This window comes from Pungitius pungitius, chromosome 7 (assembly GCF_949316345.1).
Source record: "Pungitius pungitius chromosome 7, fPunPun2.1, whole genome shotgun sequence".
NCBI classification, from domain to species: domain Eukaryota; kingdom Metazoa; phylum Chordata; class Actinopteri; order Perciformes; family Gasterosteidae; genus Pungitius; species Pungitius pungitius.
Genome location: NC_084906.1, coordinates 2331228 through 2355393, shown reverse-complemented (window position 1 = coordinate 2355393; position 24166 = coordinate 2331228). Strand labels below are relative to the sequence as shown.

Sequence of the window (24166 nt, the reverse complement as noted above, 5' to 3'; positions counted from 1 at the left end):
CAGTGCATGCTTAGATCAGCTGCATGTAGACAGTCTCTCTGCCTGTGCTGCATTAAACCTGCAAAACAACATCCAGGAGGATGCACCGTACTGTCCCTCTTTTTTCCAAAGCATATCTATAACAGGAATAAGACTGGTGCACTTTCCTCCAAAAAGTACTTCTGTCCCTAATAGCTGTACAGTATGAACCTGATAATTTGTGTAACTTAATGTCAAATGTGGTGTTACAATATTATACCTTTTCTGCAAAAGGCATTTCTGTGACTTCCGATAGAGATTTTTGAATCTACTTTAGAAAATGAACCCCTAAAAATCCTCCACCTCTTCAAACCGGAACATTCAGATATTTATATACATGAAGATATTTTCTATGTTATTTTCTCACAGGGTAGTAACCAGTGATGCCAGTGAACTTGTTACTTAGTAAAGAGTAATCTAACGCGTTAGTTTGCCCAAACCAGTAATCAGATTAAAGTTACTTGTCCAAGTCACTGTTTTGTCATTAATAGTCAAATATATATATATTTGATTTCTTGCGTCTCTGGGAGTGAAGCCACGTAGATGCGAAGATTAAGTCACGTTTTCAGCATGAGGGTCCCGTCACGTGTTTATACACAGACCTACCACGCAGTAGTCAGTAATCTAATTTCTAACTACTTTAAGGAATAGAAATAGCCTGGTTGATGATTGATGCCATTGCATTCTTTAAATTCAGTTCCTCCACAGTTTTTTTTTTTTTTTTTTGCATTTCAGTAGAGACAAATGGAAGAGAAAAGATATGTCTTCTTCACTACCAGACAAATTGTTTGAGAGTGTATGCACGTGTGTGTGTGTGTGTGTGTATGTGTGTGTGTGTGCGCTGTCCATGCCCCGATGTGTCAAGGCAAACCATCGTGCAGCACTATTGTGTAAATTTAAACATATTCTTTCATTCATTCTGCTTTATTGTTCAGGTATTCCTTGTGTTAGCATTCTTATTCAAACAGCTGTTGTTATTTCCGAAATTCAGAAGTCATGTTGTATCTTTTATTTCTTTTATCCTTTAGATTACTGGATGAGTATTCAGTTCCCCTTCAGTAATTCAAAAAAACAACTAAACCCTCCTTGAAAGTGTCCCCCCCCCCCAAAAACAGAAGAAAAAGTGAAGTTGCCGTTTCTGGATTACAGATGACAATAACTAAAGGCGTCCCCGAGATCTGCCCACCCAAACACTCGCGCATCTGGGCGCAGAAACAATCCGGCTTCTTCCTCAGCCAACAAGTGAACACACTTTTTACATTTGGCTTCTTCTCAATCTCTCCTTCTTTCTTCTGCAAGTGAACATAAAAACACAAACACACAGTTCTGAACCCATTTGGGATTCACTTGGCGTTTCCATTAGTTTTTTTCTGGAACAATTAGTGGTCGATTACATAATCTGACATTACGTGTCTATTGCTTTAACACGGCACACAACTCACTGACTTAACGTACAACATCTGTTACCTGTGGGCACGGGAAAACAATGACAAGACTACTTAGGAGGAATACGGATCTCAGGAATGTCTGGCGGCGGGATTGATTCAAAGGGGCCGGCGTGTTGGACGGGTTTCCTCTTTGTTTTAGTTCCGCCCCGTCCTCCTTTGGTCCCTTCCACTCATCTGGGCCACAGCTGCCTTTCTGGTAACTACTCCAGGGCAAGAAATGTGGGGGGCGTCGCCAGCATCATGGGGAGACCAGTGACCGCAGACTTGTTCGTTTTAACTTGAAGAGGGACAGTTATTAAACCTTTCTATGAACAAATGCCACAACATCTACGGGCCTGTGTGCGCGCGTGTCACGGACGAGCTGAAATAACATGAACTGTTTCTTTGTTGCTCCACCTCACACTGACTTTTTACTCTCAAGACATCTAAAGCCGAGTTCACACTGCGTGCCTTTTTTTGAAGTCGTCTGATGGCTGCACCGTTTACACAAATTGCCGTCTCGTAATTGTAAGTCTTGACGTCGTCGTTGTCGTGTAACGCTGCACAGCGAACTGGAGGCAGGCGGTCACAGAGCCGCTATCTTTCATCGGGAGGAATCCCAACGGAAGACTCTAATTATTCCGCCGTGATCGCACACGCGAGCTGATGCATGGCTTGTCGGTGTTGGCACACGTGTTCACTTATTAGCCTGTGCCGGTAACTTGCTAAATATCCCCCGATGTGGAAACCGTCTGTTTTAATTTTCAACGTTGAACACCCGAGGTACGGCATCAACATCTTGCATCTGCAGCACATATATAAAGTGCCTATTGTTACAGGCAACCCTCCCCCATGTCAGGTTCCCCCCTCAACACGTGTCTCCCGCTTTCATTTGGGTGAGACGTGTAGTATTGTAGATATCTGGAACGCCCTTCGGGCTGGCGTCACGCACTGTGTGAACGCACACTGTAGCGCTGGCGAGCCGATGTGTGACTTCCCCCGTGCAGCATGGACTTTGTCAGAGGGATCCAAAAACTGTCAGTGAGTGGAAAATCAGGGATAATTGATTGTTAAACAGCCTGGTGAAATAAGAGAAGGTAATTAGTCGATGGTACTGGTAAGAGAAGTTGGATAAATCGTGCCCAGGAGTACTCTTCATAGAGTTAGAGTGTGCCATTGGCCATTAAACTACCTGTCTTAATATTGTTTTCTTTAAATATTATTGCTATTTTGGGTTGTGTGTACCTTAAGTGAAGCCCATGACTAGTTTAGTATCTTTTAGAACTAGTCGAGCCTCTGCTTTGTTCGCCTTTTAACGTACCATTGTCCTCTCTGTCCTCCCAGGTGTGGATATCCTTTATCGACTGGGCCTTTCAGCTCGAGGCAGCACGGACAAGAGGACAAGCCCGCCTTCGATCACTTACACCGCTGCTCCCTCGCCCTTCAATCTTCCTGTCCCTGGACATGGGGTAGCGTTGGACTCGAACCTCCTCTATGAGGCTCCAGCAGGCGGCCTTTTTCCACCTGAGATAGGCGAGGAGTTCTCCGTGGTGGTCAGCCTCAGCTCCTGGCGAGCGAACAACGCCTTTCTTTTTAGCGTCCGGGACGGCAGGGACCGGCTGCGTTTCGGCATTCAGCTGCTGCCCCGCAGGGTGGTGGTTTACACCGCCGAGACGGCCTCCGTCCACTTCACCTACAACTGGCAGGATGGGCGCCAGCACCCCTTCGCCGTCGGCGTCGGAGCGCACTCGGTGTCCTTCTACGCCGAGTGCGGCGCGGTGCAGCAGCGGGAGCAGACCCTGAGGAGATCTCACGCTCTGGCAGACTCCGGGGGTCTCTTCACTCTGGGTCGGATGAACTCTAAAGCGGCGGCGTTCAGCGGCCGGGTCTGCCAGCTAGACATCCACCCGTCGGCCCGAGTGGCGGCGCGCTACTGCGACCACCTTAAAGCACGGTGTCGGCTGGCCGACACCAGCCGGTGGCCTTTGCCGCCGCCGAGTTTGGAAGCGGAGGCAGGCGAGCCTCCGTCGAACCCTTCGACAAAGCCCCCCGGTGGAGTAGCAGCCACCGATGGCACGCCGACGCGGAGCCCAGCGGTAACGAAGCAGGGGACAGACGGCGATGACTCTGAAGACGGCGCCGAGGAAGGGACCAGCTCCGGGAGCCCGGAGTCTCCGGGTGCCACCGCCGGACTGATTTCCCGAGACAAGCAAAGTCGGCGGGCGGAGGAAGCGCCGAGGGACGGCGCCTCCAGCGACTCTCGCGCCGGGCCTCAAAGGGAGACTCACCCGAGAGCCAACGGCACCACTTTGTACCGAGAGAATCCGGTGGACACCTCCGGACAACATGACGCGGGTGGCAGCTATGAGGACTTGGACATGGGAGGATACGATTATGGGTACGAAGACGCCGACTATTTCTACAACTACGACGGCGGTTTGCGCGGCCCCAAAGGAGAGCCAGGTTTTCCGGTAGGTCGTTGTTGTGAATGACAAGTGGAGCTGTTGGTGTTTGCGGAAAACGAATCAAGGGCGTTGAGACACAAGTCGGCACAATGCTAAACACGCTCAGGAGTGGAACAAAAAGCCACACGAGGCAATCGAGGGTAATTTATGGCCAACACACACACACATACACCTAGTGTATATGGAAATACATTTTGGCAGGCAGGTGCAGTGATTTCTAAGTGATGGAATCTCTGAGCACTGTTCTCTTTTCATGTATCTACAAGTTGTTAAAATAACACGTCGTTCCCTCGCTGGGATGCTGGCAGCCACTTTTGCTCTCATGTTAGGGTAACTCGTCAGAAGGTTGGAGGTAAACCCCGGCTAGAAAAGATCCGCCGTCCCTCCAAGCCTCATGATGCAAGCAGGCCGTCACGATGCCTGGACATGCTTTTATTGTTCAGGTATCGCCCGAGTTTCCATGAACGAGATGCGTCACGACTTTCTATCCGATCCGTTTGAACTTAGGAGTTTGTGTAATGATGTAAGACGTCTGGACTCATTCCCCAGTTTCCATATTCAGCGCCTGAAGGTCTGTAGGTGCGACACGGCTCTGCCATGACTGAGCTGTTGCAGCATATCTTCATGTCTCCGAGCATGAGAACACTGAACACTAAGATACTGTCAATGACAGACCTTAATATTTAATGAGAACATTCTTTGTCTGCTAATGTCTCTGCTAATTTAAACACTTTGTTGCTGGCGTGTTTTGAGTGCTGGGTCACCTGGAGGTCGGAGGCTCGCCGTGTCATTGTCTCATTTGTCTGCACTTTAAAGTGTGCACAGTGCAAACGCCTGCATTTGTTAACTCATGCTTGACAATACACCTCATCATCATAACAATGATAAATATAATCTAATACTGGGAATGGAGTTTCATGGTCTGTCATTCGGCTCAGCAGGCAGCACATGTTGGGTTACAATGCAGCGGCTAATTCAGCTCAAGTAAATGTCCCACAATGCAACGGGTTCAAGAAATGAGTGGGTCAATCCTTCAATCCTTACTTCAACTTGACTTCTTGAATTGAATCCATTGCGATTAAAATGGTCCCTTGTCGTGGCAGCACGTCTGAAGGTTGAGAACATTATCATTCGACTTTAGTCTAGGCCTTGTAGTTGTGTGATCACAGTTTCCATGTGTCTCTGCGTGTGGGAGTTGTGAAGAACAAACAGCTGCTTCTTCATTCCTGTCTCCCTCTGCGTCCATCTGCTCTGACAATGGTTACGGATGCTCCAGAGCACCTTGTCATGATCTGTTGCTATAGCAACAATTCAGAAATTGTGGCATTCTTGTTTTTTTTCTAGTCGTAAATAAATTGGGACCACATCAAGCAGCATGAGTAAATCGTGGAATATCCACTGCAAGTGTTCACATGTTGCAATGAAGCTAACCGTCTAACCGGTATTTAAAAATGTGGATCTGCAGTTTGGCATTTATTCTCACACCTTTCAACGATATGAAACGTCAATACAACAAATACACTCAGCGGGCTCGAGTGGAGCTTCGGCCTTATTTGGTTGTTAAACAGCAACCAATAAGATTTAGGGTTAGATGATCATCTGCCTGCCACTACGAACACCCCAAACTATCGTGTTTAGATGTAATGAAGACATTGATTGATTTTGCCACAGGGTGGTGTCTGTCTCATCTCGTGAATGTAACTTGACCCTTGTGTTCAGAGATTCCCCATGGAGCGTTTAGTTTAAAACACTTGGCGCCTGTCTTTAAACTTCCTTGCACCCTTTCATAAATATAGCACATACTCATCATTGCAAGGCCTAGACAGTGAACTGCATGTTATTGCTTGCCATTAACCTACTCTCACCTCCCCTTTACTCCCCCTCTCTCTCTCTCTCTCTCTCTACAACATTACCTTCGTTCTTCCTCTGTCTCTCTGATTTAGGGTCCCGTTGGTCCGCCTGGTTTACCTGGTCCTCCAGGAAGAAGAGGTTCTCGGGTGAGTAACCCACGCAAAGGGGGACGGTACACAGGAAGACACTTGGAATAAATCATTCATCGACGTGACTGCCTCACTCTTTTTTTCCACCACTATCCATGTTACTTAGCATTGACAGCAGGGGGGCAATGTAACATTTAGAGACGGCCTGAACATGTTTCTTGCCGTCGATCTGAAGCGGATCATCGGTTGCAGCATTTTTCCCTTTTCTTGCTTTCCGTTCGAAGCAAGGTTACAGAGAAAGCTGTTAAGGGGGTGCAGGGGGATTTCACTTGCTGCTCGTTGAGACAGAGGAGGATGTTGCTCATCAGATGGTTTGTGATACCATATAGACAGGACACTACATTTTTGGAGAACTGATCAATGCAACTTTTATTTGACCTTTTGCCCCAATGATTGTAGTTAACTGTAGAAATACAGCTTTTCAGAGTGTTGCCAGCCGCCAGATGATCTCATTTTGCATTACAGTAACAGTTGGGGCCTGGTTCCATTTATTTTTTTCGGATCCCCCTTCTCTAGCATCCCTTTTCGACGGGTTGTCTTCATTCAAATTCAAATTCTACTGACTTCCTCTGGAAGTCTGTCGTGTGCGGTGTTTTCAGAGTGAGCGACAGGCAGACGGGCCGGTAGACAAGAGTCAGGTGACAGGTAGCAAAACATGTCTCCCAGTGAAGAGAGCGGATGAGAAGTAACTTACTCTTTACTCCTTCGGCTAACTGGTGAAGTGGAGACAGAGGGAGGCTTGGAATCATTATGTGGTGGGAAGCTGAGGGCCAGTGTTTGGTACTGTGGGTTTTTTGTTTGCCGTCTCAGCACAGACCAACAGACTTATTTGGTTACCTAATTGTTAACGGTATCAGACGATGAGTCTATGATCCGGGGTACGCCGTTTGGTCTGGGCAGATTTCACTGAATGTGTGTTGTTGCAATATCACAACCTTGGTGTCTGTGTTGAAATTCCACTACACCAAGGATTAGGAGTTTTAACATAAAGACTTCCGACTACTAAACTCTGAGCATAATTCCATTGTTATCACTTAAGTAGAAATGCTAAATAGATCAAACAGTTAAGGACTGCCACCTTAAAACAATTTCTTGGAAATAATCTTCACAAATTGATAGCCATAGAAAATGATGAATAGAGGAGAGCCTGCTTCCTGAATCTTAACTGTATTGCCAGGAAAGCATGGTCCTCAAGCAGCAGGATAACAGATGTGCAGGAATGTAGTGCATTTAACCTGCGTGTGTGTGTATATGAGTGTGCACACAGATGCACAAGGCACAAGTGTGCACGTGTTGTTGTGCATTCACTGCATACCTGTGATGTTCAAGGAGTTTTGTGCTGTGACAGACGTGGTGGAAGCGGAGCTTCCATAATAAAGATGCTGGCAATAATGTGAATTGCGTGTGGTATGAAAGGGAGCCAGAGTCTTCACTTAGTCTTTAGTTCACACTGCTGGACATTTAGCTGTCTTGTTACTTGCAGTACTTTCTAATTATAAATACAATACCACTAAGAATATGTATTTATCAAAGCTAACTGTATTTTGGAACGTACATTTTTTTTGATCATTGTGCAAAACCATTTGTCACTGTGCAAAGTTAAAGTGAAGAAAACATGTGCAATGTATTCAGGGTTTAGTGAGTGGGATACGCCTCCACTCCTCACTTCTCAGTCCTGCCAAAGGGAGATGAGAGGCAAGGAGGCAAGGAAGAGACGTCAGTCACTTAAGCTGCATCCATTTAATATGATAATATAGAAAAAGATTGAACTCAGAGCTTGATCGAACATTCAATCATATCAAATACAATTTGCTTAAGAGGATCTTCGGGGGACACAATCCTTGCCCCTGAGATGCATTTCATGCTTTCAGTTGGTGGAGCGCTGAGATCAAATCACTGGGCACCAGCCAGAGGAAGTAATGGGAGCAGCCCCACGCTTTCAACAACGCATTTAACTGTGTGCTCTCTCTCCTTCTCTCTCTCTGTCTGCATGTGCTCCAGGGTCCCACCGGTCCACACGGAAGCCCAGGACAGCCCGGACCACCTGGGCCCAAGGTGAGTGGCCTCCTCCCATGGTAGGGACACATGAAAAGTCCAATTTGACCAAAGAAACGGCTGTGTGGTTTTTAGGGGAACCGTGTGACGCAATGATGTCAGACGTCAGCAACCAACCGTGGTTTAATCAAAGCTAAACATTTAATGGAAGGAGAATTGGGTTGATGTTTGAAGTTCAGTGACCTTTACAGATAAGGTCAAGCTTCAGGGAAAGCATATTCTACACAGAAAATATTTCATTGTAAAATGCCTTTTTTGTATATTACTGTGTATATAAATGCTCCTAATGATTACATTCAATTTTATTTAGCTAACTCTTTTATCCAAAGCCTTTAGAATAAGTGTGTTTAACCGTCTATGAGGCTTGTGTAGAACTAAGACATCTACAATGCTAAAATTGAAGAATACCCAACATTGCAGAGGATGATAATTCACAATAAGCTGGCCATTAATGTGCCTTAGTTCTAAAAAAAAAAAATCACTTAATAACAAATATGCAATAATGCATGTCTAAATTATGAAAAATTGATTAATGAGCCGTTGTGATGTCACAGCGTAGCAGGAAAGGCTGGAGGAGAGGAGGATGGTTGTTGGACTCAATGACAGCAAAGCAGTGAGCCTTCACCCTGACGGACTCAGGCTGGTTCTGGCTCATTAGCCACGACGCTGACTTCCTATCAGAACAAAATTAAATAAAAAATAATCAGCCCTTTTAATCAGATTTTTTTTTCCAGCAGTGGACCAGATGTAAAATGCACTTGCAAGGATGTGGGCAGCTTCATGTTGATGCTTGTCGTAAACTTGATCCCAACTGGTGACCACAGAGTGGTTGCGTGCTGCCTGGCGTCAGTGAGGGAACATCATGCTGCAGAAGAAACGAGCGGATGGTCCATTCTCCCACTCCTTTGTCTTCCTCAGTTATTCTTTTTGTTTGCAAGTGGATACGGGCTTGTTTACGACCGCAATACACATGCTGCACATACCGACCGGACAAATATGTGGGAGTCCTTTTCATGAATTTGGATCCCTTTTTTGTCCACCTCACCGAAAAAAACAAAGGCAAAGAGGAATGTTCTGTTTTTCTCACCTTTGGTTAGTCAAGCAGCTCAACAGCATCGACGCGCTGGTCCTCTGTCACCCCCCCCCGCTGGGACACGGCGCGCTCGCCCCCGTGGGCGTCTGATCGTTGTTCCCATGTTCCTTTTGTATGAATGCAAAAACCTAAATCGGCTGATCTAATACCGTGGTGACCTGTCAGTGAGTCGCTCTCCCATCCCCAGTGGTGACGTGGAGGCGAAGTAGATGAGAGGGATTCTTTGTCTCCGTTTGGAAAAACATCTCTTGTTGAAATGTGTTTGGTTACTACGGCAAATGGGACAAGTACAAAGGGGCGTGGTCACTGAGGCTGCGCTTGGTTGAGATGTTACGACAATAGGCTTGTAGCACTCAAAATATATTTTTAGTCTGCTTCATGCTTTGTTGACTTTTTCAAACCGATAGAGACCCAGGTGTTGTGCTTTGGTAGAACCTCTGCTCTCTCCCACCCCCCACGTTTTTCACTGGCCGACAGTCAAAACGACGCAGATACAGATTTAAGGTGTCAAACAGAGGCGTAGCACCCCGTACCAGAAGCAGCTCCACTGTCCATGCTGCTGCACACCTAATCACATGTACCAATGACATTTTGAACCATCAAAGATCTGATGTGCATTAATTAACACTTTAGTTTCATTACGTTCCAAAACTCATTTTTTATTATTGGTTCACTTGTGTTGTGAATCCGTAATGTGTATATATACGTTTCAGACGTGGCCGTAGTTGCAGGGCGTGGAATGCGGTTGGATTTGTGCGTTTTCAGAGTAACGTGTGGGCACAGCTGCGTGGTCGAGCGACAGAGACGAGTTGGTGGGGCAAAGAGCAGACAGTTGATCCGGGTGCAGGTTTTGATAGATCCGGGTTCCGATCGGACATCAATAAGCTTTTGCTGCTCCTCGAAGGCGAGACTTGATGTGGACATGTTCGTAATTCTAGCCCTGGTGTGTTCATCAAAGCAACATTCATGTCACAGAAACCTTTTTAGGTGAGTTATCTTGAACAGCATGTTGTTAAAAAATGTTGATGGTGATTACATTTTATGGAATTAAAGCATTCCTCAAACCTTGCTTAAACATGAGAGATGCCATCTGTTTTGATAAAAGCCACATGTGGGTTTGACATTCAAGTGAACTTTTAACCCGACCGAGGGATGTTTTTTGTGTATCGCCCCTTCAGCCTAAAAAATAATTAGTGCCTGTTAAGTAAATGTGATGAAATGATGCTGAACTGTCTGGAGACTGGCTTTGTCACGCCACATCACCTCTGTAGATGTAGCGCTTTTTTTTTTTTTTTTTTTTTAAGAAGTCTTACAATAAAAAAAAAAACATTTCATAACCTGATCCTCATCAGTGTGGGAAGAAAAGGCTTTTGAAATGTAATATTGCTGTTCTGTAGAAATGCACTTAACATCAGCTCTAATCAGGCACAGTCTTAAGCTTGTCTTCTGCTTTGTGGGAAAAACACATGTGGTCCCAAAAACATTTGTACTTCGTTACGTTACGTTTTACATCATTAGTCACTGCTCAGGAATGTGAGTTTGCACATTTAAGTATTAAAGTGGAAGATCACTGGCCCTTGTGAAGCTACTGTGTGTTCAGAATGTGTGACGTTCCTAAACTGTAAAAACTAATCTATAAAAAAACTAAAGCAAAGTCAATGCAAGATATTTTTAATTTTGTCCGATTTTAAAAGTCACTTAAAATGGTGACGATACTTGAATCAAGCATCCTTGCTATGCACCGGTGTCTCTAAATTGGGTAAAGTATTGTCATGGTTGTTTGAAAAGGGTTCACAAACATTTAGAAATATTTTCAGCTTTATTATTTTGAGCCACAATATCCTAAATTGAACCACGGTGTATTGTACATCCCAGCTAGCCACTTTCTGGAGCTAGCATCTTGCTAACATCAGAGGAGATGAATCTCCAGAAATGACTGAATAAATGAAAGTTTTTTTTTTTTTTTTTTTTTTAAACAACCCTAGTTGGTAAAAATCCGGTTTTGTCAGACTAATTGATTAGCTGAAGACATTTCGTTTCTTGTGTCTCTGTTTCATTCCTAGGGCTCCAAGGGAGACCCAGGGCTGTCTCCAGGCCAAGCTCCACCAGGAGAGAAGGTAAGGCCTGTTTTGTGAATTCCATCTCATGAACTAATTTCTATTTTCTCCACGCCACATTTATGCAAATCCATCCTGATGTCATCCCAAAACATATTGAAGTTCTCCTATCACGTTTGAAACGAGGCCTTTACTCTTACCTGCTGTGACCCTTGACCCTTGCATTGTTCCCTTATTAACCCTAAGGCATATGATGACTAGACGTGAAGACTAGGCTAGCTGCAGACATGATGCTCCAAATCTACTGAGGAAAATGTACAGATTTAAGATGTCAAACAGAGGCGTAGCACCCCATACCAGAACCAGCTCAACTGCTTTTATACTGCTGCAAAGGCTAATTCAAGTCCATTTACCACTTACTTTCATAGTTGTCAGCTATTCTCTTTTATCTCTTCTAGCTTTTCTATCTCTATTAACATTCATGATTTTCCAGAATAGCCGAATATTGCTCAGAATATGCTTTTTATTGAAAGCAGCAGAGATAACGTATTTAACATGAACTACGAAGCGCTTTTTAATAGTCCGTCTAAGTCACCTGTGGAAAATCTCCCCTTTATCCCTTTTTGCTAAAGATAAGCATAAATGAGTTGTCTTTGGAACCATTGCCCTGTTGTTCACTAGTCATTTGATAGTTTGTGATATAAAATTAAGATTTATTTAGTTATAATATGTTACATGTCATAACAATGCAGAGCATCCCATTTCTTTTCAAGTGTTCTCTATTTGTACCACCAGGGTGAAAGGGGTTCACCAGGGCTGCCCGGGCCTGATGGATTTCCAGGTCCAACGGTAAGATTTAGTTTCACTTTCCTTTGATTAAGGCAGCAGCTGACGCTGAAGGAAGGTGGAGGAAGGCTTTTCTGCAGCATGAGTGCGAGTCCCCACCGCGAGGCAATAAAGGCTGAGTAGATTAACGCTTTTGTTGTGTCATCCAGCAACTTTTTAAAGATGTCCACCAGCTTATTAATTGATTTCACTGTACAAATCGCCAGTGGACATCGAACCAGCAATGCTTTGATCATATCAACTTGTACAGCATATTATTAGCTCATTCACAAGGTAACGGTTGGTTTAACAAGGGGTTAAAAAGGTTAAGGTCATGCATTCAAACACAAGTGTTGGCCACAGACGCATCTTGAGGTCTAATGGATCAGTGTTAGGTTACCTTTTCAGAGCCATTCTTCAGCCTGTCGTCATTCTTTTTATCTCAATAAAAATACATTTTTCGTTTATTCATTTACATTTTATTTTATTTTTTAACTTCACAACCTAGCATCCCTGTGTCTTTGCATGCATCCCCTCTCCCTCAGAGCTGGCTGTTAGAGATGTGCTGCTGCCACGCTTAAACTTGATAGGCTTTGAGGTCAACTGTGTTTTCCCGAAAGAGGAAAAGCACGCTGCCCTGGGTCAGGAGGTCAATGACACGCACACTAGGGAGTATTTCAGGGACGCTGCTATCAATTTAAAAAAAGGCTTTACAGAACAGAGCTAATCTGTGCTACAGATATTTATTTATTGCTACACAGTGGTCACAGTTGCCTCTTTATTGAAGCTTTGAGTCTTGTCTCCACATACCTGGCCTTGTCCTTGCCTCCCAGGAGGCCATCTCCAGTGTTTGCAGGAGGTGAACCTAATATGCCCAGCACGTGAACTGTGCCCTCTCAAGTATTTCCAGAGGAAATGAATGGCTCGAGTCCTATGCTATTTACCCCCAGAGTTGGCCCACGACAGAGTGTGAAGGTTCACGTGCCACAACTTTGAAAGCACACAACGGAGTCAGTGGTACCGTTCAAGAAGCTCGCTTGATTCCCCAAAAAGATAATGACTCTGACTCTGACCTGGTATTTTTGGAACTGTTAACATCTGTTGTAGATGATCAAGTCAAATGGAAAAATAAAGGGCTTAAGAGACTCTAAGCTTGGATTCACCAAACAATAAATCTTGTTTAGTTTTATGAAGAAGCACATCAGTGACTGCAGATTCTTTTGAGGTTTTAGTTGTCTTTCAACCGTTTTAACCTCTACCACACTGTACTGTGCAAACAATTCAGCCAGAACCTAGAACTGCCCATGTACTGGTTCCTTAAAACACACCGTGAAAATTAAGTTTCTAATTGTGGAATAGGAAATTACATATCTGACTCTATTTCCTTCATAGTATCTGTCCAATCAGAGGCAGTGAATTTTAACACTGTCCAATGTAACGCATTTTAAATGTCAGTCTCACATGCGTGTTAAGATCTCTAACTAAAACTAAACATTGACCTTTAGAGTGGTGCCAAAATGATGGGTGCGGCTCCTATATCTGTTAACAAACCTCAGGTGTCTCAATCAAGGAAACTTGCGAGCAACAAATGCAAATAATTCTAAAGAGCTTAATTGAGATGTGCAATTAGAAAAACTCTTTTTCTATCAAATTATTCACACAATGTCTCATTGAAGCAGTTGTATAAATATGCTAATGCTAACTTTACTGGAGTATTTAGCTCTGCTGTGCAGCGTTTGATCTCATAGAGTCACAGCACAGCTGGAGACTTGGCTTGTTAATGTCTCTGGTGTTTTGGCGGTGAAATCTACTTAATGCGCTTGTTTCATTCCATTTTTAAGGGTCTTAAAGGTTATCCGGGGACAGCAGGACTGGCAGGAGAACAAGTAAGTTGTGATTTGTGTGTGTGTGTGTGTGTAAGCTAGAGAAAGAGTTATATTAAGCCCAAGCACCTGGTAAAGGTCAACAACAATTTCAAACCATTATATATTTATTATGTCCGTGTCCAAATATAATGGGGTATTTCCTTAAGAGTATGAGAAAATATTATGAAAGTGCTAAATTTCAATTGAGTTTAAACGTTTGAATCGTCTCATCAGCTTGCAAATGCAAAGCTTCCTTCAAACACTTGCCGGATCAACGTCAGAGACGCCGTGAGTGAGGAGTGGGTTTGAGGGCTGGAGAAAAGCTAAAGGTTAATAGTCTGCTTTGTCTTGCTGGAGGCCGTCCTGGAATGAACAGTGCTCGTTTTATTCCTCGGCGATGCTGGTAGAGGGCCGTGTGTCTCCTCTTTCACTTTATCCATCCATCTAATCTTCCCTTTTTTTCTCCACCGTTCATTTCTCCCTCTGTGGTGCAGGGCATTCCAGGACCTGCAGGAGAAGCCGGTGCTGCAGGTTACCCTGGCAGGCAGGTGCAGTGGAAAATGCAAAAATACGCTCCCAGTTCCTTCAGCGAAACTCGTAGATTTTGTTCTGCACCTACAAGGAAATACACAGCAATAATAATGTTAACTGCCCTTACTTCTGCTTTTCTATGCACGTTTTTCTACACTTCTTGAATCGGAAAAAATATAGTTTACAAAGAAGGTTATTAATCAGTACAATTGGTTTCCTATTTTCATGCTTTATCTGTCTTTCGAGCCATTTAGTCTGACGTTTTTATGTTTCTCTCACCACATGAAATCACTCACCTCACCTGAGTCCTTCCCTTTTTTTGCAGGGCTTAGCCGGGCCACAGGGTAACCCAGGGCCTAAAGGCATCAGTGTAAGTGCAAGTGTCTCTTTGCATTCATTCGGCACTCTTTTTTTTTTTTTTCCCTTTAGCAGCGCCGGATGGATCACTCAATTTCCTGAAGGGATTAGGACAGTGTCGGGCCCACAGGCTGCTCTGACCCTGTAATGTGCTTCTGACATACACACTGGCGGCTTGTGGGAGCGGCTCTGGGCTCTGGGTTGTCTCCACAATGGCTGACTTATTCATCTTACTATGGGTCATTTCTTAGAAAGCAATTCGCAATAAGTGTTGTGTGACATAATGTTTTGAATACAATTTGTAGTGACTATTTCCATATTGAACATTTCAGGGTTTCATTGGGCCTCCTGGCGCTGCTGGGCCGCTGGGACCAGAGGGGGAGCGAGTGAGTGATGCACTATTTAATTCACTATTCCTGTGTATTAGGAGTTTTTTATGGCCATATTTGATCATATTTATTTTGAATAATCATCCCTGTTTTGTACTCCTTTTTTTTCTCTAATTATTCTCATCTCTGTTCTAATATATCTGAGATTCCAGAACATTTATCTACACTCACCTCACTTATCGATATGTTGGTTGTGCTTTTCGGACATCTTTTCACTCCATTTGTTACACCTAATAAAGTGTTCTTCAAAGAATAAATGATGAAGATAAAGTGTGTTTGGCAGAGGTAGTTGGAAGCTGCCATTTGCCAATAGAAATATCGTCTTTTGGCCGTAACACGAGGGCAGTCTTTCTTTGGTACATTTTTTTTTGTCATATCATATCAGTGGAGGAGATTTGAGAAGCAATTCCCCCGTAGCAACATTTGAGTTACTTATCCACTTCTCCTTCCTCTTTAGGGCCTTCGTGGACCTGTTGGAAAACCGGGCACCAAAGGAAGACACGTAATAACGAAATTCATTCAATTTCATTCCTGCCATAGGACAAAATAATGTGCACCTTTGTCATCAATCAGCCGTGAGGAGGCGGCCGCTGGCCTGATTCCTGTATTCTCCTGTCTAGAATCAAGGAGATTGTAAAAATGGATGGAAATGTTGGCCATCTCACCATTTATACAGTTTCTCCTCTTAGCCTTTCAGTGCTTCAGATCCACACCTCTGCGGGGGCCAATTCAATTAATTGGGTGTTAATATCCTGACGCTAACTCCTTGTGATGACTTAACAAGATGTGGCAAATCCCACTGCAAACGAGCGTGACGGCTGTAATTTGGGATTGGTGCTGCATTGCCGGGTCTGTCTCCTGGTTTTGTTAAAAATAAATACAGATTCAATATCGAGGTTGGAACTTCACACTTTGAAAAGTTAATGTTTTAAAAACAAGCCTTGGCTTCTCTGTTGAAGTTACCAGGCGGGCAGTGAGCCCAGTGTCTTGTTTGATCTGGGGGGGGGGGGTGGAGGGGGTTTCTGGAATGTTGATGTCTGTCTAACTTGATCAAAGTCTGTGGTCTCAGGGCCGTTAACCCACCCACAAGCTCACCAATACACAGACTTATCTTGCTTCATTAAATAAGTATTATTTTCTCACCATGTCAATGCAAATTTGATCTTAATCAATCCCTTGTGGAAATGTTAAATGCTATGTACTTAAAGGCCGTATGCCGTGGATACCATAAAACATACAAATGAGTGTGAAAGTTTAAAAAGCTGAATGGACTACTGTTCATTCCCCTTTACCGAGGTGTTTCATACTGCAAAGTGTGAATGTACTTCTCCCACAGGGAGTGATGGGCGATGTGGGGGAGAGGGGGCCTCCTGGTCCTGATGGCGATGAGGTGAGAACTCCGTTGCCCTCTTATTATCCTCCACTTTTCATATTTCTGCCTCTTAGTTCTCTTTTCTTTCCTCCTTCTGTAAAGTCTAGTTCTCCCTGCTTGTTACTTGTCCTCAGTAACAACTGGACTATTTTCTTTTGTTTTAGTGTGTTTGCATGAATCCTTTTTAATCATTTGATTCAAGCCACCACTTCTGAAATGTATGTGTAATATAAAAACAAAGAAAAAAGGAAGGCTAAGCATAGATGTCGTCTTTTGTCAAGTAACGAGATGAACTTTGGGTGCATGTGTTGAGATGCTTTGTCCTCTCAGATCTTTCCACCAGAATACATGAAGTCGGTTACAGTATTCCTATTAAGCCTTTGGAATGTAGGACGTGTGACACTGTAAGCGCCCTTCCCTGTGTACTTAGGATGCTGCTGTGATGTTTTACAGGGACCCGTTGGTGGGATTGGCATTAGTGGCTTTCCTGGTCTGAGGGTGAGTATCAGTTCTGCAGAGTTATCATTTGTATTGACGCGTTTCATTGGCGAAACATGCACACTGTGTGATTTGTAACTTGATTGGTTCACAGTGGTGCTTCTATCCCTGTCTAATCTGTCCATCTCTCCTTCTGCGCGTGTGTCTCTGGTGGTTAGAATGTGGTGAGGATGATGGATCGCAAGGTGTCATGTGTTCCTCCAGGCGGGATGGATGTGAATTTTCATCCAACCGTCTTTGCTCTGGTTTGGACTGGAGTACTCGTGTTCCATGGCAGTAGCCTATTTCTCACTGTTGATGACAGAAACACTCGAAATATAAGATAATCTCAGTAACAGAATGTAGATAGAGCTGCGTTGGCTGTACTGTTGTTGTTTTTTCTTTTTTGAAAAATCAGTCACAGTGCTTTGGAAAAAAAAAATCTACAAAAACTCAAAAGTGTGCTCATATTGCACATTCTGTTTTAATAAATGAATTATAAAGACTGCGGAATTCCAGAGAAGGTTGCTTGTCTTTATTCCTTAGCAACCACTCATTTCTTTTAACTGCTTTTGAGTAATCGCGCAAGAGAGCCAAAATACTTTCACCTCCTTAATCCCGGCTTTGATGTAATTCATATTTACCCAACTTTATGGCTGAGTGGTTTTGACACGGGTTCAAACTCACAAAGAACTTTGATTTGACACCTAAAACTCACTTTCACTTCCCAATGTCAATCACACTCTTTTGGTTCCAGTTGCACTCACTCGTCTAAAAAAAAAATCAATTGGACAAAGTTAGAACTTTATTTAAATAATCTGAGGGACGTTTTCCTTCTGCAAGCAACTGCTGTCTTTGCCACTGAGCAAAATGTGATGCAGCCTGAATGAAAAACACAGTGGAGACAAAACACAGCTTTTATACTTTTTTTGTATGTGTCATATGTGTTACATTACATAAATTTACCCGTTTTCATCACTTATGCATATGTGGTGTGATGAGGCCTGAAGACAATGTAGTGCAAATGCAGTCAAGTAGATGCCACTGTGCTAAAAGGATTTTGTTTCAGTGGTGTTCAATGTCTTCGTTTCGTTGGTGATCCCAAACCTCATTGCAGTCAGGCTACGTCCCTTCAGGTAGGCTAGTAGACACCTGCATTTTTGGGGGAAAAGTTATTTTTCTTCTCTTACCCCAAGCCCTCCCCCCCCCCCCCCCCCCCCCCTTTCAGTAAGGCATTTTTCATTTGTACCACAGTGCTCCACAGTGGAGCAGCAGCATCAAACACCAGCCCTTAAAGGGTCCGGATGAATTCCTCGTTCAAGCCATACAGGACTGTAGGTCCTCGATGACATAGAATTAAGCAATGTCCTCTCCTTTGCCTTTCTCTTGCAGTTTGGTTTGCACCATATCATCTACCATTTTAACATAAAGATACATGGGATCTTTTGTTGCCTATGAAAGTCTTTTATCAACCCCTCTAGTCTTTAAAATACCTTTCCCACCTCCACCCCAAGATGGCATTACATTGTTTTTGTAATGCACTCTTTGAGCGCAACACAGATAGATAGAAACATACGGAGGAAAGAGAGTAAGTAAGTAAGTAGTAGAAGATTGATGTTTGATTCAATGCCTGCAACATAATGGCCAATGACATTTTTAGTGGAAACCACCCCCCCCCCCCCCTCATGAGATGCCTCTTCAGAGAGGATATTTTGTGTTGGTTCTATCTGCACATTCTGACCATTCTCTCCTCACGTCTGTCAATCAGAGTGGATATTGTTGGCTGGAAGTGGTGTGTGGGGCCAAGCATACAAAACAACGGCATACAGGGTCAACACAGCTCAGTTGTGTTGTAAGGTTGTGAAAATAAGGAATGCTGAGTTGAAAACAGCAGATAGCGTTTGTGTCAAAGCAACATCCCTGCCAAGAAAAAACTGGAAACGTGTAAATATACCGTTGTGTGTCATCGTGGGTCAGAATAGAAGTGTGTGTGTGTGTGTGCGTGTGTGCGCAGGTTCCTGTGTATTTGGGATACGACAATTACTTCATTGTTCATTGTGTACCTCCTTCCCTCCACAGGGGAGCCCGGGACCTGTGGGACTGCGAGGGGTGCCTGGTTTGGCGGGGCCTCAGGTGTGTTAGACAATGGGCTCCTATCCACTGCATCTAACTCCACATCGTACATCCAGTAACACCATAGTCTGTCAAAATGTATAAAGACAGAGTAATAAGATTAAAAACATTTGCCAAAATATCAATTTGTATTGTTCATCAGCCTCCTTGACGTAAACTAATTTCTCATTTCTGCTTCTGAAACATTTCCCCTTTCCTCTCCTCCTATTAATGGACTGATTGCCCTGTTTTCTCCCCCATCACTCCTCTTCCTGTGGTAGGGCCCAGCAGGACCAGCCGGCCTGCCTGGATTGAAAGGTGATAAGGTGATCTAAATATTTATATTATTGCAGTTTATCTGTGTTTAACGTGTCTAGTAGCCCAGCTTACATCCTGTTATTATTTGGACAGTGCAGCCACTGTGAACTCAAATATAATAATGTGATAATAGAAACGGCATGTTGATATTTGTTTATGTAAGACATTTTGATGGGTTCTTTACACTGTTGGCTGTTTTCATATTCAAGCTGAACTTTAGCAGCAACTTGTCTGGAAAGTGTTGCTGCATGACATTCTTATAGATACAGAATTGACTTCACGTACAGGTATTTTTACAGTGTGGCCGTAGTGTGATCACAGTGGCAGAGCAGTGTTGTGTGTTATATCTCTGAATGATACTGTGAAATTCAGGAGGAAGTGGGACAAATGGGCGAACCTGGAGAGATGGGTTTCCAAGGTGATAAGGTCAGTAAAACACACATTTCAACATTATTGGCACAGAGCTACCGTTACCAGTAATTTATAAAAAGATGATTGCATTTTTTAGTCCCCCGCTGATCCATCCGGACGTCGCGAGTATAACTATTGACGTTTTGTTGAGGACGTGTCACTTGATGACAATAGCAGAATGTATAGAGTGAAGTTAGTACACATATCGAGCCATGCACTTAGTTGTAATCCATTTAAAACAATAACACACAAAGGATGTTCAAGACTAGCTGAAGGGTGTTATATCTGTTTCCTTCAGGGTGTGGTTGGTGCACCTGGTCCCACTGGGCCAAGAGGGAAACCTGGACCACCGGTATGTGAGTGTCTGTGTGTGTGTGTGTGTGTGTGTGTGTGTGTGTCTGTGTGTGTGTGTGTGTGTGTCCCTGTAGTCAAGGGTGCATGTGTAGACTGATTACTGAATGTGTATCTTTAAATAATATTGCATTGTATACTATTCTTTTGAATGTAGGTTTTGTGTGTGTGTGTGTGTGTGTGTGTGTGTGTGTGTGTGTGTGTGTGTGTGCGCTCATAATGTTGTACAGGTTTTGCACAGCTTTTCCAATACGATGCCAAGTAAACACATTGTACCACAATGAGATGAGGAATCTTCTTTAGTATGTGGTGTACTACCACACAATGACATGTCTGTGATGTTATGACCGATTGGTGCTTAACATTATTGCATTAATCACATCACGTCAATTTCATGATGAAGAAATAATACCCGAAGACATAATCTAAACGTTGCATCAGAACACACAATAATGAAGACGTGTTCTGTCTTTTAAACAGGGCAGAACCGGTGATGTGGGGCCGCAGGGACCACGTGGGCCTCCTGGACCACAGGTAGGACAAGTCGGCAATTATCTTGATAGGCTTCTAATCGTTAGTAATGTTTTATTAAGTACTATGTTCATAAAACGTTCCAATGGGTTCAAGATCTCAAGTGTGTGGATTTGCTGCTTTCCTTGTGTTCTTTGGCTTGTTTAACGGATGACATATTGTAATGGCGTATCACAAACGGACAGAAAAATTAACAATAAAAGGTGATTTTAAATGATAATCCCTTTGATCAGATACAGCATTCCTATACACAGTGTTTAGGCAAAAGCACGATATTTTGTTAATGGAAATCTTCTAGAAATATAGCCCCTTGTCTCTAGAGGCTTATTCATCATCACATTGAACTCCCGAAGTTTTCCAACATCAGTACGGTCATTAAAAAACATTGTTGTTCTGACACCACAACCTTAAATATTTTGCCGGTTCTTGGCCAAAACGTATGCTTGAACTCATTTTAATCAATAGACGACCACTCGATGATCTCATAACTTTTCCTTCAATTGCCAACATCGTCAACAATTCCTCTCCCGTATCGAACATGTGAGAATCAAACCGCTCTACCAGGTCATAGCCATGAGATCTGCTGAACTTAGGTTCAGCAGATCTCATGGCTATGACCTGGTAGACACACTGGAATACGGTCACAAATGTTCATTCTTGCCTCACACTTAAATGATTTGATTGCGATGGCAATGGAGACATCCACCGAATCGTCTCCCTACTAGGTGCATAGCGACATGACTCGTGTGCTTTCCCTCCTCGGGCATCTCCCCGCAGCAACGTCTGCGCCTTGGTTGTAGAATACCTCACCTCTGGACAAAGATGTCGTTGTTGATGCTTGCTCATGCGGGAACGCTGCGGTCAGGAGTGCAACGTGGCCATAAGTCACGACTTTCTAAAAATGAGTAATGGTGTCATGGCAGGAGTCCCTGAAGGTATTCGACCTGCTCGGGAGCAATCCATCACTAGCTTTGCATCCATTTACAATAAGTCGGCCTTCATTCTCAAGAAAGGCCTCGGTCCCGTGTCTTTCTCACGCAGATTGAGGCGGGATGCCTTCAGTGATCAGCAAAGAGGAGCCGCTGTGTATTACATCCACATGGCTGCTTTCTACCTGCCTTTTTAAACGCAGCGACCCTCCTTTCATTTAGACACAGTTGTAATGAGTCATGTGACTCTTCATTGCGCGTGAAACACGTAATGATACTAACGTGTCCGTCTCTCTGTTTGTGGAAGGGGTTTCCCGGGGACATTGGAGCACCAGGGCCCAACGGTCCACCTGGGCCGAAGGTACATCCCTCACTCTGTCCTTCTGTCCATCAACCCGCGTGTTAAAGCCATCCAACTGATGCCGTGCGTTTGGCTTGCGTTTCAGGGTTTGCAGGGCGCCAGGGGGCCCCAAGGCGCACAAGGACCACAGGGAACACAGGTGACACAATCGCACCACATGGAATCCCACACTCCTGCCCGGCTCTGGACTAATCGATACGGGAAATATGGCTTTTCACAAGACTTCCATTGGAGTCAAACCGTTTAAGCTGAGATCAAAGAGTTTTTTAAAATTATTTTCGGGGGAAGTTGCATTGGTTGAAGTCACGATTCATTACTGGGTGCTCATTAAATGGAACAGAACCCTTTGGAAGGCGAACAGCACACTCACTTTTGTATATTGTGCTGAATGATGCAGCCAAACTTGGTAGTTGGCCAATTTACTCTGGTCACACACACCCATTTTGCTGGTACCGGTCGCACAGTCGGATGGACTGCAGAGGTACCGGTCGCGTAGGTTTGGTTTTAGAAGCTTCAGAGCATCCTGAAGGAGGCCGTGCAGAGTTAGAAGTCGTGCAAACGGAATGCTAACCTTACTTTGTGTGTGTGTGCATTTCTTTGTGTGTTTTAGTGTGCCAGCTGTATTTACTTGTCTGTTGGATTCTGCCGTGTACATGTGAGCATTTTGTGTGTGTTTATGTTTGCAAATATTTGTGTACGATGGAACTGTACCATGTTCCCGCAGGGTGATGAAGGACCTCTGGGACCACCTGGCAGCGCCGGCCCCACTGTAAGAACCTTCAGATTCACATAGCTTACATAAACTAATACACAAAGATACAAACATGGACACAAAATTAGACTTTTAGAGGGGGGGGGGTTAATGAAACAATTTGCTTAGATCATCACGTGCGTGTGTTTGTGTCTTCAGGGGAGACCCGGAAGGAAAGGCTACATAGGCGAACCCGGCCCGGACGGTTTAGAGGTGAGTCCAGCTCTGCAGCAATATGTCAGCAAAAATGTGTTAAAACGCATTGTGCACTTGAAAAATGGTGAAAGAGTCGCTTCATGTTTAGTTTTATTTTCTTCGTGAGGCATTTATTGACCTTATTTTTACAATAACGCATTGTGAAATACTGTTCTGAATTAAAATCACACAGAATAGGTCCTTCACCAGCACGGCCGCCCTCTTAAGGACACTGACATCATCATGCCTTATTTAACTGTCAGCTTTTTACTTCAACAAGCCACAGCATTCCAGACTCGATCTTCACCCTTTTTTTTTATTGGCTTTTGTAACACACCACAAATCCAGTGTCGTGTTTTTACTTCGTCGAGTGCCGGTTTGCTTGTCTTCAGGTTATAGTGTTGTAAACATGCTTTTAATAAGAAGAGAAAATGATTTCCTTCCAGTATGCTATCATACATACACACGGGAAAACCTCCCAAGAGAAGCAACACAACACGATTTGCCATCTGTTTGTGTGTGTGTGTGTGTGTGTGCTCTTTTTTCCCCCCCAGTTAATCTGCTGAGCCCTGTGCCATTAGCCGTGCAGAATGGTGGCAGAGATATCTTTAATTACAGGAAGCTAACCCGCAAACTGTTTGATGTTTTCTGCTTTCAGGGAGAGAAAGGGGACGTGGGAAATGTTGGGAAAATAGGACCACAAGTAAGTGAAAATAGGACCACAAGTAAGCAGTTGAAATGGACAAGACTGGCATAAAAAAAACAGCCCTGCTGCTCCCAACTTCTCATCAAACTGTGATTGAGGAGTCTGGGAAGGAGGTTTTATTGCCTTGAGTTCCTGTCCTTGAATATTTTAATAGTTTGCTTAACGATTTAGGTACATTGAGATAATGATGTAGTGCTTCCACGAGTGGATTAAACCTTCCAGCGTGGCACTGTGGAGGAAATCACAGGATCATTTTCTGCAATGTTTCCCAGAACCACCCTAAACATTTAGAGCCTCTCCCAACACCACCCGTTGACGATGCTGCCAAAGTGGGTTTAAACGTCCGATCTTCCCAAAGAGTCGCACTTGTGCTGCTTGTTACTGTAATAACCAAGTTAAAAATCTTGGTCTTTGGCCACCGAGCAGCTTTGCAACCGTCCCAAAACATCTGTGTGAGGATATTTGTATCAATTAACTGCAAAATATGTCTTTCTGCTTCGGCTTTATTCCCAGCACACAAGTACTCTGGACAATTGTTGAGGCTTGTATCCCCCTTTTGTTAAAGTAAAC

The 24166-nt window shown here is 43.9% G+C and overlaps 1 protein-coding gene across 1 annotated transcript in view; it reads left to right on the top strand.

Annotated features, from left to right (window-relative positions):
- LOC119217111 (collagen alpha-1(XXIV) chain) overlaps nt 1–24166 on the top strand; it is a 54427-nt gene that overhangs the window by 7158 nt on the left and 23103 nt on the right. Inside the window, exons 3-24 of the mRNA XM_037470492.2 lie at nt 2790–3916; nt 5854–5907; nt 7912–7965; nt 11122–11175; nt 11911–11964; nt 13782–13826; nt 14300–14353; nt 14662–14706; nt 15026–15079; nt 15540–15584; nt 16419–16472; nt 16908–16952; nt 19011–19064; nt 19325–19369; nt 19734–19787; nt 20071–20124; nt 20604–20657; nt 21891–21944; nt 22030–22083; nt 22669–22713; nt 22855–22908; nt 23549–23593. Of these exons, the coding sequence (XP_037326389.2) occupies nt 2790–3916; nt 5854–5907; nt 7912–7965; nt 11122–11175; nt 11911–11964; nt 13782–13826; nt 14300–14353; nt 14662–14706; nt 15026–15079; nt 15540–15584; nt 16419–16472; nt 16908–16952; nt 19011–19064; nt 19325–19369; nt 19734–19787; nt 20071–20124; nt 20604–20657; nt 21891–21944; nt 22030–22083; nt 22669–22713; nt 22855–22908; nt 23549–23593 (2198 nt within the window). The remainder of the gene's footprint in view (nt 1–2789; nt 3917–5853; nt 5908–7911; nt 7966–11121; nt 11176–11910; nt 11965–13781; nt 13827–14299; nt 14354–14661; nt 14707–15025; nt 15080–15539; nt 15585–16418; nt 16473–16907; nt 16953–19010; nt 19065–19324; nt 19370–19733; nt 19788–20070; nt 20125–20603; nt 20658–21890; nt 21945–22029; nt 22084–22668; nt 22714–22854; nt 22909–23548; nt 23594–24166) is intronic.